Source organism: Portunus trituberculatus, chromosome 9 (genome assembly GCF_017591435.1).
Source record: "Portunus trituberculatus isolate SZX2019 chromosome 9, ASM1759143v1, whole genome shotgun sequence".
NCBI lineage: Eukaryota > Metazoa > Arthropoda > Malacostraca > Decapoda > Portunidae > Portunus > Portunus trituberculatus.
Window position 1 is genome coordinate 861,906 of NC_059263.1, and position 15,985 is coordinate 877,890.

The 15,985-nt window shown below is 44.0% G+C and overlaps 1 protein-coding gene across 5 annotated transcripts; it reads right to left on the reverse strand.

Annotated features, from left to right (window-relative positions):
- Positions 1-1,035: 1,035 nt before the first annotated feature.
- On the reverse strand, positions 1,036-13,824 carry LOC123501608 (glutamic acid-rich protein-like). 5 transcript variants are annotated; one of them, XM_045250550.1, is made up of 17 exons: positions 13,680-13,824; positions 12,581-12,646; positions 12,219-12,419; positions 11,579-11,648; positions 10,639-10,713; positions 9,604-9,899; positions 7,087-7,294; positions 6,678-6,755; positions 6,207-6,308; positions 5,912-6,040; positions 5,696-5,791; positions 5,195-5,273; positions 4,964-5,074; positions 4,652-4,794; positions 3,815-4,282; positions 3,299-3,498; positions 1,036-2,985 (listed from the first exon to the last, which is right to left on the reverse strand). In XM_045250550.1, the coding sequence occupies exons 2-17, from the start codon at positions 12,643-12,645 to the stop codon at positions 2,826-2,828; spliced, it is 2,481 nt and encodes an 826-aa protein (XP_045106485.1). In that variant the 5' UTR covers position 12,646; positions 13,680-13,824; the 3' UTR covers positions 1,036-2,825. The 5 variants fall into 5 exon arrangements, with proteins under 5 accessions (XP_045106485.1, XP_045106484.1, XP_045106483.1 ...); XM_045250549.1 differs by having other exon boundaries at positions 7,087-7,291; positions 11,387-11,648; XM_045250548.1 differs by having other exon boundaries at positions 11,387-11,648.
- Between the last annotated feature and the right edge of the window lie 2,161 nt (positions 13,825-15,985).

Genomic DNA, 15,985 nt, shown 5'->3' on the forward strand with positions numbered 1-15,985 from the left:
GCTACTCATGTTTCAAATAACATGACCCTCTTGTGCAAAGGTGCACAGCAACAACCACATGCTAATAAATGCTAATAAGTAGACTACATAACATGCGAAGAAGGCCAGCTAGTTCTGGTTTCTGTTTATGATTCTATAGAAGGCTTAGTTTTTGAAATGGCACCTCTGATGCAATCTTACGATGTTTCCTTTTTGTCATCTGATCTCAATTTTATTCAGTTAAGCTTCCTACAATTTTCTCTTTTCTTCCAAATATTATTATTATTATTTAATTTATTATAACATTTTTTCCCTATGTTACTGCAGTTAAAATGCTCATTCACCCACCTGTCTTTTAGTCTCTTCCTTATCCTTGTCACCAGTGGATTTCTTTAGTGTTGAACTGAGTTGCTGCAGGTAAATTAAGCTTGATGTACAGATGTACTTGGCTGCTGGGGTGAGAGACAGCAAGGAAGCCTCCCTCTCACCCCAGCAGCCACATGCACCACAAAGCAGCCAACCTTTTTTTCAACGGAAGAGGAGTGGACTTGTGACAAGAACAAGAAAGGGAAGAGACAAAGACCAGATGAGGGAGACATTGATGAATTATAAAGACTAATTTAATTAGAACATGATCAAATTATTGAACTCCTTGACAACATTCACATTTAAACATCTAAAGAAATCTTTTTTTTTTTTTTTTTTTGGAAGAAAGATGAAAAGTACATGGAAAAATTCAGTGTTATTTGAAACACAAGAGAACAGGTCAGACCACAAAAACAAACAACACAAGGAAGACTACTACTACTAGAACAAATCTTTTTGAGGGGAAAAAAAAATGCAGTCAGTTCCTACAATGCAGAAAGTATGGTGTTAATATAGGAGCACAAAGCACACCTGAGGTCCAAATTCTAGGACTTCAAGAACAGTGCAAACTCCAGCAGTGATGTGCAATGTAATGCCAACACAACCTTACATCCTACTATATAGCAGCTGCTGCTGCTTCTGCTTAGTCAAATGGGTAGAAACATTCAACATAAAATAAGAACAAACAGGTAAGTGGTACTCAATTTAATAATGCCTTTACTTGAACCACCAAAAATTTATGGCTATGCCTTAATAACTAACAAAATGCAAAAATCCTAAATAAGGTTGTTTTACAAAATTTAGACAAATGACAAGGTTGGGATTGGGACTATACCTTGGTGCCCCAGCAAGACAATTCAACAGAGGGTTTCATTGAAGGCCAAGTAGGGACTGGAATGGGTCAGGGCATGATAGGGACACCTTGCAAACCCCTTTCTTAACAGTTACTGAGATGGAAATGAACACCTAGTACAAACTAATATACATCTCTGAGCATTACTCATAACTCTGACAGAGGAAACAGATATATGATCTTTCCTAAAGTAATGCACACACAAATCATAATATTTTGTAAGGCTTAGACTATACAAGAATACACCAACTTGTCTAAATATAGAATGAATATCTCATCATGAAACTGACATTATACAGTGATAAAAATAACCTGATTATTATGTTTGGATAAGGCATGCAGGTACAAGGGAAATATAAGCTGGTGGTGCTATAAAGACCTGTGTGTGTGTGTGTGTGTGTGAATGACAAAATTCCTAGATCATGGCCAGAATACCAATGAAGTTATTTGTGACAGCCATCAACTCTCAAATTGGAATCAGTGTCCCTAGGAAAGCTCTGCTGAGACCTCCACCACAGCCTTCAATAAACAAGATCTACACAGGAACACCAAAACAAATTACCTTCAGTACTAGAGCTAATATTGACCTTCTCAACATGACAGAGCTTATTTCAATCATATTTCACTTGTGAGTACTCCACGCAACTTGTAACTGATTAAAGCTCAATTTCTACACAGTCTAAATGAAAGAAAATATAAAGCATTCACATCTTCACCACTGTTCACCAATAGCAAAACAAAGGCTTGTCAACTCCTTATTGGGTCATTTAAGTTTGTCTTGCTGGAAGCAGTCTTGTTATACTGTGACTTTGTTCCACTTTCTGCAATATGTAGTTAACCTGACCAACCATAATAAAAAATTTTCATATTAAGGGAATTCAAACAATCATCTCAACATTTAAAAGCCACTCTGCCCTTCAGGAATGCATAACAGCACTTTGATAATCTGCAGAAATCAACCATTGTCTCTTTAAGAGAAAGTATTCCAATTCAACACTCCAGTAGACATTAAGGTACTGGACTTCACTTTTCCAACAAATCAAATACAAACAGACCCACTAGGAATATGACCACATTTGAGCAGACTTGGTGCAATATTGACACCTATAACACACATCTCCACCCAGTAGCATGTGGAATGCACTGAAGAATCTTTACCTATACACATAAATGTTCTTTCCCACCAGCTGGTAGCACAGCCTTAGTGGTAATCCAAGCAAGGCAATGTACTGTACCAAAGGAGGCAGAAACATTGGCCTTCCACACATGGATCCATGATGGGATGTGCCACGATGAAGCAGATAATGCTACACCTTTATGATGAAGGGATGATGAGTGTGGTAATGGTGGTGAGGTGGGGTGTGGGACACAGGACTGAACATCCACTGGCAGTGGGAAACACACAATTGTGCATATATGGCTGGTGTTAACAAGGTATTCAAGCATTTCTGGGTCAAACTGTGTCAGGTAAGGCCTGTCACTCTATCCATTATCAGTGTGACATTCCTGCAGAGAACTTAATGATTGATACCAACCCTTAAAAGAACTAAGGAAATACATGCTAATATGGACACGAGAAAATAATACAGAAAATGCCCTTGTCAGTGTAATGCAACAATGTTAGTCTCTAGTTCCTTGCAGAGCGAGCTCTACCCCTACCTCTGCCCCGTCTGCCCCGTGGTGTGCCCGAGGCCCGGCCACCACGGCCCCGCCCCTCCACCACAGCTGTTACCACTGCCGGTTCCTCTTCCTCCTCCCTCTCCCTCTTGCCAGATTCCTTCTTGGTGCTGCAAAAAGAATACAAATATAGTGGCTGCCTACTTACCCACTATACCTTAATACTTTATTGTGCTACCTATGTTTGATGATAGGCATCTGCCACATGGAGGTCAAGATCCCCTTAAATGCTGAGAAAGGATGTCATGTTTGTTGTCACTGCAGTATTATAGACATAAACTATAGTTCCCTCCCTCCTTATCAATCACCTTTCAATACACACACACAGGAAGCAATATTGGTGCAGTCAGTGGAGGCGAGTGGTGGCCACAGACCCTGTGCTCCGTGTTATTACCTACAAATCACTACCAACATGCTACACACCTCTCCTCCGGCTCCTCTTCCTCCTTGGCTGGCGTCTCCTTTGTCTTGTCACTTTCCTTTGGTTTGGATTTTTCTTCCTCAGCCTTTGTCTTTTCTTTCTCCTCTTCCTTCCCTTTGTCCTCACACTTCACTGTCTCAGGTGGTTGGTCTTTGCTGAACTCCTCCAGCTCCTCGCCCACCTCATCTAGGCACGAAATATCCTGGTGGGGAGAGAAATCACCAATTCACTTATAAAAATTACCATGCAAAATTCCTTGGTTAGAGAATAAAATCTGAAAAATCAGCCAAGTCACTAAAGTAAAGCAAATAATAGTCTTAAACACTTTGCTGTAGCAGACAACTAAAGAGCCACTAATGGGGGAAACACAGCCTCCCTATTTAGGCCCACAGATATTACATCAGAAAATGTTGCCTATTTCTAGACTTTTCAGATTGTTCTTGAATGGCATCATATATTTGAGGGAAGTTGAGTCTGCATTAACTGCTAAAATTTAAAACACGACCAAAGAAACTCACAAGAAGTTCGTCGACCTCAGCACCGCCAGAAGCCAGCTCCTTTCCTTCCTCCTCCTCCTCCAGCAGGCTCCCCTCCAGCCCTCCCTCCATCTCCCCGTCATCACATGCCTCGTCCACAGTCTCCATATTGTGCATGTCCTCCTCAAAGTTAAAACTAGTCTCTTCCTCCTCCTCCTCTTCCTCCTCTTCTTCTTCTGCTGTTCGTGTTGCTGTCGTTGCTTCCTCTTCCTCTCCCTCATCTTCCCCTTCCTCCCCTTCCACGTCTCCATTCTTCTTGCTGTCTTCGTTCTCGTCCAGCGGTGTCTCCTGCTTCTCAGTGTCTTGCTCACCAGACTCCTTCTCCTTGTCTTCTCCTTCCCCTTCCGCTTCCTCTGCAGCCTTTGCCTCTGCCTCCTCCTTCTTCTTGCGCTCAGCCTCTGCCTTCCTTGCTTCTTCCTCTTCCTCCAAACGCTTCTTCTCCTTCTCCTCCTGTAGTGTGAGGAAAAATTGTGCTCAAAACACTTCGTTGATCGCATTTCATTGATAAACACGTGCTATGATCTCACAATATTTATTTACCTATCTTATATGATTTCTTATTCCAAACTTCCCTCCCATGATTTAGTCTCTGACCTTCACATCTCTCTCATAACATCTCTTGCTGTTTGCACCCTCACCATTCTCCTCTCATTTTTAATCTGATGTCCTTTTCTTCCTCTAATACCTTCCACTTCTCTGCTTCATGGTCTCCTCCACATCCTGTATTGCTAAACTCTAACCTATCTATTTCCTTTCATACTACCCTATCCTTGATCTCAATCCTATTCACTCCTCTACTGGACTTGCTAACTGCCTCACCTCTATGGCCTTGAGGTGAGCCATGAGGTTGTTGTAGTGGTCTAGGGACTTGAAGTGTTCCTCAGTGTCAGCGGCCGAGGTGAGGCGTATCTGGGGACACGCCTTGCATCTGTAGTGGGACCGCTTCCAGATGAAGTTGAGGCCTGACAGTGGAGAGAAATGAAGCGATGGATAAATCAAGACTATAACAGATCTTGGCGTTATTAATGTTATATAACCTCTAACATCAAAGTTGCACAGAACTCCACCATATGAGATAGATCTTGAGTGAGTATACATGCATTACACTATTTGCCCACAGACATTCCTCACCTTGAGGTATGGCTGGGTCATATGGCATAAGGTTCTCTGGGCTGGTCACTTCAGCATGTTGTGTCCTCTGCTTCATGTGCTTGATGGTGTCAGCAAACAGCATCCCTTCATCTGCAGACACATGTACAATAATATAAATACATGAAAATGACTATGAAGGCTTTCATTAATATTACCAAATCTAAATTCATAAGTTCTTCACACTTTACAGTCAAGAGGAAGTTCACTCACCACTCTCTTCCACCCCAATATCCTCCACCTCATTCTCAGCTTCCATCTTCTGCCTTCGCTGCTCCTCCTCCAGCTGGTTCTGAGGGCGAGTGTGAGGGTTAGCCGGCTCCATTCTCTACTGTCCTGTCAACTCTGAACTAATTACATATGATGAGATTTTCACTGGTCAAATTTGGATCAGGCCATGGAGTGAAAATTTATATTGGTGGTACAAAAATAACAATATAAAACAAATTATTAATACAAAAGTGAGCACCATTAACTACAGCTGGTCGCAATAATGGAAAAATTAATAATGGATAATCTTATGGGCAATAATCAATAACTGGTGATGAATTTATTGTTCAATAACTGATAGATCCAAAATTTCAATAAAGATAAAAAAAATAAAAAAAATAAAAAAATTTGATGAATCCATATCTTTATTTTTATCTTTATCTCAGAAAACTTAAAAAAAACTGTGATCTTGATAACAGCCAGCAAAGCCATTAATGTGCTAACCTTGAGGTGGATGAGGGAAAGCCGATGCTCCTCCAGATCAGCACGGTTGAAGAAAGTTGTGTTGCAGCAAACCACTCGCAGGTAGTTCCTCAGGGCCTGTGTGGGGAAAGGGATGCAAATTAAATCAGACAACATATACAAAGTAATGATTTCTGTCACAAATAGATTAACTGCTTAAAGTTACTGGACATAGCAGCAGCAGCAGTCAACACTCACAATGTGCTCTACAGTCTTGGAATGTTCCCGGATGTAGCCAAACACCTCACACTGACACTTGCGGCACCTCATGATGGGGCCCTTGATGCCACGCCGCAGGCTCTTCAACATTTTCCTCTGAGACGCCAACTGTCCAGGGAGAGAGGGAGGCGTGTCATGAAAACAGAAGGCTACAATTTGACTGGTATTTAGTCAGTAACACATATTCAAAGGCAGAGAGGTGAGCACACACACACACACACACACACACACACACACACACACACACACACACACACACACACACACACACTACCTTGGAGTTAGCCCTCAGGAAGTGAAGGATGGCAGCACCCTTGGCATGGAAGGAATACTTGAGTGTCTCGTGGCGCCGGCTCTCCAGATGCCTCATGTATGACTGCAAACATAATAGTTAGCTCTTCACAACTGCAGGACATGAATGCTGCTCTTCATCTCGGACCCAACAAACCAATCCAGTAAGTGGTGTCTTCTGGGTCTGCTTCCATCAATGCTGCTACAATGACCTTAGTACTTACTCCATACACATTTCAAAGTTCCTGCACCCTGCCAACCATCACCATCCCAATACCCTTCAATGGCATCCCTTTCCCCATCACCCTTCCCTTACCATTCCTATAACCCTCTCACCCATCATTCCATCATTCTCCCCTACCACTCCTATGGCATCCCTGTTCCCATCACCCTTCCCTACCAATCCTCCAATGAGGACCCTCTCCATCACAGCCCTGCTTCTGCCTCAGCTTACCTTTATGTCAGGGAACTTTGAAAGGCCACACATGTGACACTGCAGAGCCTCCCGCGGCAGCCATGTGATCTCCCCAGACTGTGCAGAGGGAAGAAAAGAAGAGTGAGTAAACAACCAATACAAAAAGCTCATAAAATTAGAATTACGGTCAACTTGGCTCCCAGCCCAGAGCATCTCAGTATGGTTCCCCCCAGAAGCAGCGTAGGTGTGTGTGGTGTTATCGAGCCAAGTTAGCAGTGTTAAACTGAATAAACCGCATTATTCAATTGTATCTCCTTTAATATCAAGTTGCGTTAAATTGAAACTAAGTTATTCAAGTTAATCGAGAGTTGACTGTGTAAAGTGCAAACTGAGGTGGCAGAAATAAATCAAGTCAATTACAGAATAACATAGTAGTCACAGAACAAACCTCATTCTGCTTCATCATCTCTGCTTCTTTCTCCTTCTTGTCTTCTGATTTGTCTTCTGTCTTTCCTGTTGATGACCCTGCTGCTTCCTCTCCCTCCTTGCCCTCCTTCTCCTCCTCTTGTTCAGACTTAGCCTCCCCCTTCACTGCACTGGAGGATGCTTCAGTCTCCTCTTTGGCCTCCTCTTCATCCATCTTTGTTTCCTCACTGCTGGGCAACAGAAACACTCAGCCATGATCAAGGGAGTGGTGGGAGGAACAGACTTTTATGGCAGTGGGAATCAGTGAGCTAGGAACAGAGAAGAGATGGGTGGGATCAAAAGCAATTATGCACATTTTGTAGTAGATAAAGATAACCTTTGTATGACATGAACTTTAATTGAATTCTATAGGGACAGCATTTACGAGTATTTTTTTTTTTTTTTTTTTTTCCGTTGGCATCACATGTCTGTGAAGCCCCAGGGGCACAAAACAAACTACTTGGCACCCACCTGTTGGTGTCTCCTGCATCACACGCCATCATGAAGTGAAAGTGATTGTGGTGTTCGTCTCTAACTTAGACTAACTTAAGGATACCCAACACAACACATAACCCTTCCCCTGCTGCAAGTTTCCTACACACAAGATGTGCACACACACACACACGCATGCACACACACGCACACACACACACACACACACACACACACACACACACACACACACACACACACACACACACACGTGTTCCTAACAGTTCTTGCTTTACATTCGTGATGCCAGCCATTGATAAGTTACTGTAGCATATTCATTTTTCACTGTCATAAGCAACTGTCTTCAAAATACCCCAGGAATGTACAGTTCACATGTATATGTTCAAGTTTTAAAGATGCAAGCAATTTGTAGACAGCAATGCAATGTTCATTGCTTTCCAGGATATTGACCAGGACAATGCTGCCCAAACAAAAATGAAATTTTGGAGCAAGAAAGACATGGCTTGAGAACACACCCACATATCAGGTGCACAATGCCTCTCCACATATGGAAAAAAAAAAAAAAAAAGCCTGTTTTGATGTCATCAATGCAAGGAACTTCCTATTTCCACACAATTGCAAAATTTCATATGTTAAATTGTGAAATGGGCAGATCCAGTGCTCTCAGTAATAATGATGCCTATCCAAGCTTGCTGGTATTGATTCTGCCACAAAAATTTCATGTTCCCTTAAAGACTACAACCATGTGACAGATGTGTCACACACTAAATCAAAAGTTCATTCTCAAACAATGAATTACACCACTGCAAAGACTGAAAACAACCATATTTTTGTTAACTCAGGTATTCTGGAAGTCACATAAATGGTTTAGTATCTTTGTAACTTTGATCTCATGTATTGTTCTCATTACATTACATCACCATATAAGGTCAAGTACCTTTGCCTCTCTCATATACAGCCGATACACTGGCAGACACCAACATGTAAAGCAAGACCAGTTGGTGCACATTCTACGCGCATGACAAAGACTTTAAAATCAAAACACTTCCACCAGTGACTTACATATACAACAGCAAAAAGGCATAACTCATCACACATAATAAATATCAAGGACTCACAACCCCTGACATTACAAGTACAGTACACTTCATGTGGGGATGACACTGGTGTGCTCACCTAACTCCCTCCTGGCAGCCTCAACACCAGAAGGTGTCTTCCTCAATGCTGCCGCCTAGCCTAAACCTGGACCAAGGTGACTACAGGACTGGGACACTAGTGTCTGCAGCAGGCACACACCACTTCCCTCTATGGGGTGGCCCTGCCCGGGGTGGCACCTGGTGGCTGCTTCACTGATAGCATTATTCTAATAGAACAGGCATGTCAAGTCATCTCCAAAACTGAATGCCTTCAAAGACTTTTCTTTATCACAGATTGGCAACTTTGGGGCTTTTTTTTATACAAACAAATTCAGCCCACTTTCTTTCCTTCATGTAAGATAATGAAACACTTGTGTTATCTCAACAAAAGACTCCACACAAGTGTGTAATGATAGCACAGCTAGCACAGAAGGCACTTCTCCTCCCCCAGGCACTTGGGTCTCTTGAGGGAAGAGGAGCCACCACCTTACTGTGAGCCAGGGTCAGTGTGGCACCTTGGGCACTAAGCCACTCATGCCCACCAAAGCACCACAGCAGGGTACACTCACAACCACCATCGCCACCACAGCCAGGTCACATGAATGAAGGGGGGGGAAAAATGAAGCAACTTTAGGACTGAAAGTCAAAAGGAGTGGAGGCATCACAGAACAGAAAGAATGATGATGTGGACTGAAATAAACAGTGTTGCTCCCTCACATAGCTCCTCTCCTGGCAAGCTCTCTAGTCAAAAATGAAGGGAAAAGAACATCTTGCAGGCCAGAGATTTGGTGCGTGGCGGCAGGACTCTGAGTCCTCATGGCCCTACCCGGCCAGGTAACTCGCACCTCGGCCACACTACACTGAAAAGTAAAGGCGGGCCGGGAGCAGCAGCAGCCCTCCCTGGCGCTTACCTCTGGGGGCCCTGGGCCGCACTGGTGCCAGCGGCGGCGGCGGTGCTCTCTCTTTCCAGGTCGTCCGACAGGTCCTGCTCCTCCTTGGCCCGGCCCTCCCGCCCAGGGCCCTTACCACTCCTGGTATCATGCCAGGGCTTGCCCCGCCGGGCCTTGGCCACCCTGCGGGCCTGGTAGTCAGTGCTGCCGCCGTGGTGGTCCCCTCGAGGGTATGAGGGGCCGCCCCGGCGGTCCCAGGTACGCCGGGGGCTGTAGCGAGGGGGGTACCTGCGGGCGGGGGGCGGACGCAGCTCGTCCTGTGGAAGACACTCACCGCTCAGTCTCCCCCGCCCACTCTGAGCAGAGCTCCTTCAAGGGTGGGCTCCCCCAGCCGGTGGCTGCCCCAGCGAGGCACTCACGGCCCATAGCGCTGCCTCACACACTCAGGGTGCCAATCATTATATGGGATCAACATACTGTGATAATTTCTTTCAGGGAAGTAAACATTTATGAGTCACTGACATTCCAGTAGACCTGAGCATAAAACATTAGTTTCATGAGGACGGTAGTCAGTGCTGAAGGCAAAGTGACAGGTATGAGGTCACCACGACCATCACTACCTGCTGTAGCTCCCTCCTCACTCTCTCCTCTCAGGGAGTCATAATTCCTCCATCTTGATCATCCTTCTCCTTCCACTCCTATTCCTCCTCCTCCTCCTTCTCCTCTCACTGCTCACCCTGAGCGAACCACAGGGCAGCCTCACCAATCCTCCCTCTTCCTTCCTTCCTCGTCCCTCCTTCTCCTCCCACTTTCTCCTCCTCCTCCCAGACCAATGATGAACATTCACAGGCTTGGGGTACAATTCTGCTGTACAAACATACAACTGAAATCATTAGTTCCCTTAGATCCATTTTATAAATTGAGTATCAAGAACAGCCAGTCTCTGAGATGATCAAAATGAGGTAAATTTAGGAGTTCAACACATTCAAGCACTTTCCTACAGAAGTCTCCCTGTCTTCATTTGTCCCCCAACTCTCTAGTCTCCAGGCTACTCACCCACTCCATGCGCCTCATCTTCCTCGGGGGTGGCCCGTGCTCCCATACGTCCCGGCCCTCACCCATGGCCGAGTCCTGCAGAGGCAAGGCAGTCAATGGCTCAGAGAGGAAGAAGGTTGTACATATACTCATGAGTCTGACTCTTAAATGTTACAGTGGATATCACAACCATTTTACCACAAGCAATGAGAATGATGGTGTAAAGAGAATAGCACATTACTGCAGGCATCACACCTGCATGGACAGTGGCATTCCAGATAGTGCAGCTCTATCAATGTAACACAGTTCATGGTGTTACTGACATGTTTATTACACGTACAACTATTAAAGATTTCAGAACCTGTGACCTCAGACCGAGTTCTACCTTTGCTGCAGTCTTAATGAATCCATTCAAGAAACAAAGAAACAGTAACACAATAGCTAATGTTTCCTAATAGTATCATGGAGCTGATCAATTTCTTCAGTGAAGTTCCTTTAGCCTCTTCTTGCACCACAATACTGGCACAGTGGTGGATTGTTTACAGCCGAGGAATTGTCACTACTGCACCTCTTGTCTTGTTGGCCTTACAGCTTTAATGGTGGTGGTCTGTGACCAGGATCAAGGTATGGATTTCCACACTGACCCATCAAGATTTATAAATATGAAACAAACACTCCAATGCCAAGAAAAGGCACTTAATTACACACAAAATAATAAGTAAAAGGGAAACATTAGATCCACAGGGAAATAAACACGACGCCGGCTTACGGATGAGAGGACAGCGTTGAGAATATTCAGAGCCAGCTTGGACTTGTCGTTGCCCATCTGACTCAGCTGATTGAGGGAGCCAATCAGCTGGGAGGTGCCTGCCCCACCCCCACCTCCCCCGCTGCTCCCCATGCCCATGCCAGTGGCCCCGAAGGCTGAGGCGTGGGCCCCATAGCCGCCCCCGCCACCCACCTCCCGAGGGCCCATGCCGGCATCCCAGGGATTCACTATGTGGCCACCGGTGCGCCGGGAGTCGCTGTACCTGCACACAAACACACATCAGTGACTTCAAATACATGCTACACAAGCTCATCATTAAGGAAAGAAAGTCAACACAACACTTGATTCACAGTGATTAAATCCAATATTCATATTTATGAATGAAAATCTCCCAGATTTATCTCAATTATACTGGAAACACACTAAATACAAATTTAATGAATGTTAGATTCAGGTCAATAATTTATCATTCATCACGCTTTACAGGTGGAGGGCAGCGTGATGGTGGCAACACCAACATTGCTGCTGCTCACCGGTGCCAGCACAAGGCTGTGTCTGCACTGCAGGTGATACTAGTGATGCACCATTTTCTCTGATTGCATAATACTTTGCAATGCAATAAACAAAAAAGCCAATACACACATGAACAGGCATTTCAAACTACTGAGATATGACAGTACTGTAAGGGAAGAGAAGTAACTTACAACTTGGTGTTAGTGAGTTACATTAAGAAATGTGTCTGTAAGAGTAGTTTGTCTTATGAAAACCCCTAACTTAGTGAAGGCCTTAGGGATGGCAACGAGGCCTGCACACATCACAGCGCAGCACTCACCTGTCATGGTAGCTGGCAGTGGTCTCTCGGTAACTGCTGGAGGCCACCCCATGCCCTCCCCCTCCTCTGTACCTGCTGCCACCGCTGCTTCCACCACCTCCCCCTGCCCCGCCTCGGCTATATCCCCTGCCACCACCACCGCTGCTGCTGTTGCCCACTCTGCTGCCCCACGCATAGTTGCCGCGACCTCGGCCACGGCCCCTGCAGGACAATAATGAAGGTTGTGGGACACCAATGACAAAACACACATATGCAGAGAGAGAGAGAGAGAGAGAGAGAGAGAGAGAGAGAGAGAGAGAGAGAGAGAGAGAGAGAGAAATATGACAGTAACATAGCAGCAGACAGTCAGTGACAGGACTTACCTGTATCGGCCGCTGCCGCCGCCGTCACGGCTGTCATACTCCCCTTTGTCGTAGTGACTCGGCATCCTGACAACACAAAAGAGAAGTTGCTGCAATACTTGTGGAAGGCAACAGTCCACACCACTCATGAAGAATAATTGAGGTCCCTGGTGGCCTGGACCAACAGTATGCCAGTTTGAGTTGCTAGTTATGCATTTGTTATACTAGGCCCCTCAAAAAATAAATGAATAAATGTTTATATTTTCTGTAACCTTGCTGTAACACATTACTGGGACCATAATAACTATGGGCAGGAGTAACTTGTAACCTCAGAAACTACTTCAGAAATAAAATCTTTGATCATTGGAAGGTTCATCAAAGATTCGGCAAACCGTCCAGAAAACATCAGTGGCCTGGCACATCACCGAACCATCCACCAACCAACAATTGTTAGGAGGGCTGGCGTGCCAGCAGGACCAGCTACCCAATATTTCAACACATTACCAATACACACAGCAGCCTGACTACAGAAACTTTGGATGGCCAACCAGACGAGTCATCTAATATCAACAATGATTAGGAAAATCTATAGTTTTAACCAATAGTTGATCCCCCCTAACCTACTGGACCCCCACATAAGGTAAACTAACCGAACCTATCATTTTGCAATCTCCTCACCTTGGAGGCCCTCATAAGGTATACTTACTAATTCCCAGGAGGGTAAAATAGGGTTAAACTTGCACCAAACAGTGAGCTGTAGACCATGCAACGAGCCGGAGTGACGCACGATGGTGGACACAGTAAAACCAATACTACTACTAATAAAGTAATTGTGAAGGTGTGACGCCTCGTACGGGATCCACCATCATTTATAATACAATTCCTAACAGTGTGTATGACGCACGTGGTGTTCACGTAATATAGGTCTGGCCAAGTGTGCGTCGCAGGCCCCGAGGCGGCACAAGGCGTCCCGGAGTGGCAGGGCGGCAGGGTGGCGGGCTGGCGGAACACAATGGCCGGGCGGCGCCAGGCGTCGATAACACCCCTGCCCGCCACACTGCGCCCACACGACACTCACGCCCTCACCCGCACGCCCAGGACTCCCTTGCTGTATACTTACTCGTGGCGTCGCCTGTAGTTCAGCGTGGAGGGTTGGATGACACTAGTAACAAGAACACTCTGCTCCGCAGTACCACGTCTTGGCCGGCGGTGTGACTGAGTCGGCGTGGTCTGTCCCACCCTGGGGACTGTTTCACATTATATAGAATGTTCTTATCAATGCAACTAATTAGTTTTTTTTTACTTAATTTTATTCTTCTAAAAATATTTTTGATCATTATTCTATTCTAAAAGTATTATTTAATTCAAAACCATAAAAGTGCCAGAAGGGCGTTTTCGTTCCGTACTGTACTTCTCTCCTTTATTTATTTGCCAGATACCACCACTTTCAAGGGCCATAAATAAATGAACGCATAAATCTTCCTTTCTTTTTCCATCAACTAAATGAAATTTTTTTTTTTTTTTTTTCCTCCGCGAAGCTATCACTAGGTACTTATTTTAAGGCATGTAACGTCCGTGCCAACTTTTCTGTCTTCCTTTTTCATATAATGATGAAACCGTCTCTTGAAACTTTCTGGGTAGGTAACATGTTATCGTTGACCACTTGTTAAGCCTATAATTATGTAAACAGTTCCTGGTTTACCAATCTCTTTCCTAAACTTAAATTTATCTACCTTATTATATCCATCACCTTGAGGACTGTACTGAGTGTTTCTTATAAGTACATCACTCATATAACTTTTGTTAATTTCTTCTATGCGTGTAAACATATCCGTTGTGTCGAGTGAAGTCGCATACGGTAACCCTTCAGTCCCTGCATCGTCTACTCATCCTTCGCTATGTAGTATGCACATTGTCTCTAATCCAAGATGAATAGATCAATTAATACTAGAAAAATAAAAGTTACATTAATGTTATAACAACTGTCTGTACCTTGGGCTGAGGGAAGCACAAACTCACTAGATAGGGTTCTCCGAAAATCGCTCAGATTACACTACAGGAAAACACCATAAACCCCAGGACTTTCCGAACCACCCAGGGTATCACCGCGCGTCACTACAAGGGAGGGAGAGGATTTCCTGCACTCTAGACCTGCTGGATTCCCTGGCTGGGGATGGACTGTGGGGATGTCAAGGGATCGGATGCCCTGCTGGCTGCTGAGCTCAGGGCGGTGAAGGAACAGTGTACTTTCAAGGCGTTGTCACAGGCTCATTGCCTAGGAGTCTAATGAAGAAATAACAAAGGTTTTCTGCTCGTTAAGTTTTGTATAGGAATTTACTCACCTTTATATTTTACACTAAATCATTATAATTTTCCACCCTTTCTTTGCGACATGATGGAAGAAACAATACTAGAAATAATGTATATAATTATGAAGTATACCTACAAGAAAGAAAGAAAGAAAGAAAGAGGAGAATTTGTGATATGTTGTCAGTTTAATGATTGGAAGTGGGTGCAGAACAAATAAAGATGACTCGCAGTGGTTAGAAATAAAGAAAAGATGTAGAACCAATTAGCAGTGAAAAAGGCTGTCTCTTAGTATTTAGTAATGGGAATGCCTGCAGTCTTCATTAACGTAGTGTCGATAAGAGAGGTTGTGAATACGTGTGTTTCTTTTTTTTCTCTCTCTCTCTTTTGAGTTAATATTAAAGTAGTGGTTTTTTCTCTCTCTATCTCTTTTCTTTGCTTACCTTTCATAAATCCAGCTTTTGTTACGCGTGAGAAGAAAAAAATAAGGGAAAAAGATCTACCTACCGAGTCACGTGTGGTTATGTTAGACCAGTTAGTTAGGTATTTAGATAGTTTGCATAGTTAAGGTGACTGCCATGGACTACTGCTTCTACTACTACTACTACTACTGCTATTACTACTACTACTACTACTACTACTACAACTACTACTACTACTACTACTACTACTACTACTGCTGCTACTACTACTACACCAAGAGTACTAGACCTACTACTACTACTACTACTACTACTACTACTACTACTACTACTACTGTACCAACAAAACTACACATACTAATCGACTCAAGAACAAATACAGCTCCGAGATTAATGTATTGGTGTTAGAGATAAAAGCAACTTGTTCGTGGCAGAATGTTCTACTTAGGGGAAAAAACAAAGGATGGTCATAACAAAGAGATGATGATTAAGAAAACACCATGATTAGATACTCAAAATGTTTATGTTAGGAGTTCATTAAAAGTGTGATTCATACATACATTATATACAGTACAGCATACGATTAACACACACACACACACAGTATATTATAACTTTCTAACAAGCCATCCATCCTTTCTTACATATAATACATCCATCTACCCATCTATACATACATGCATACATACATACAATT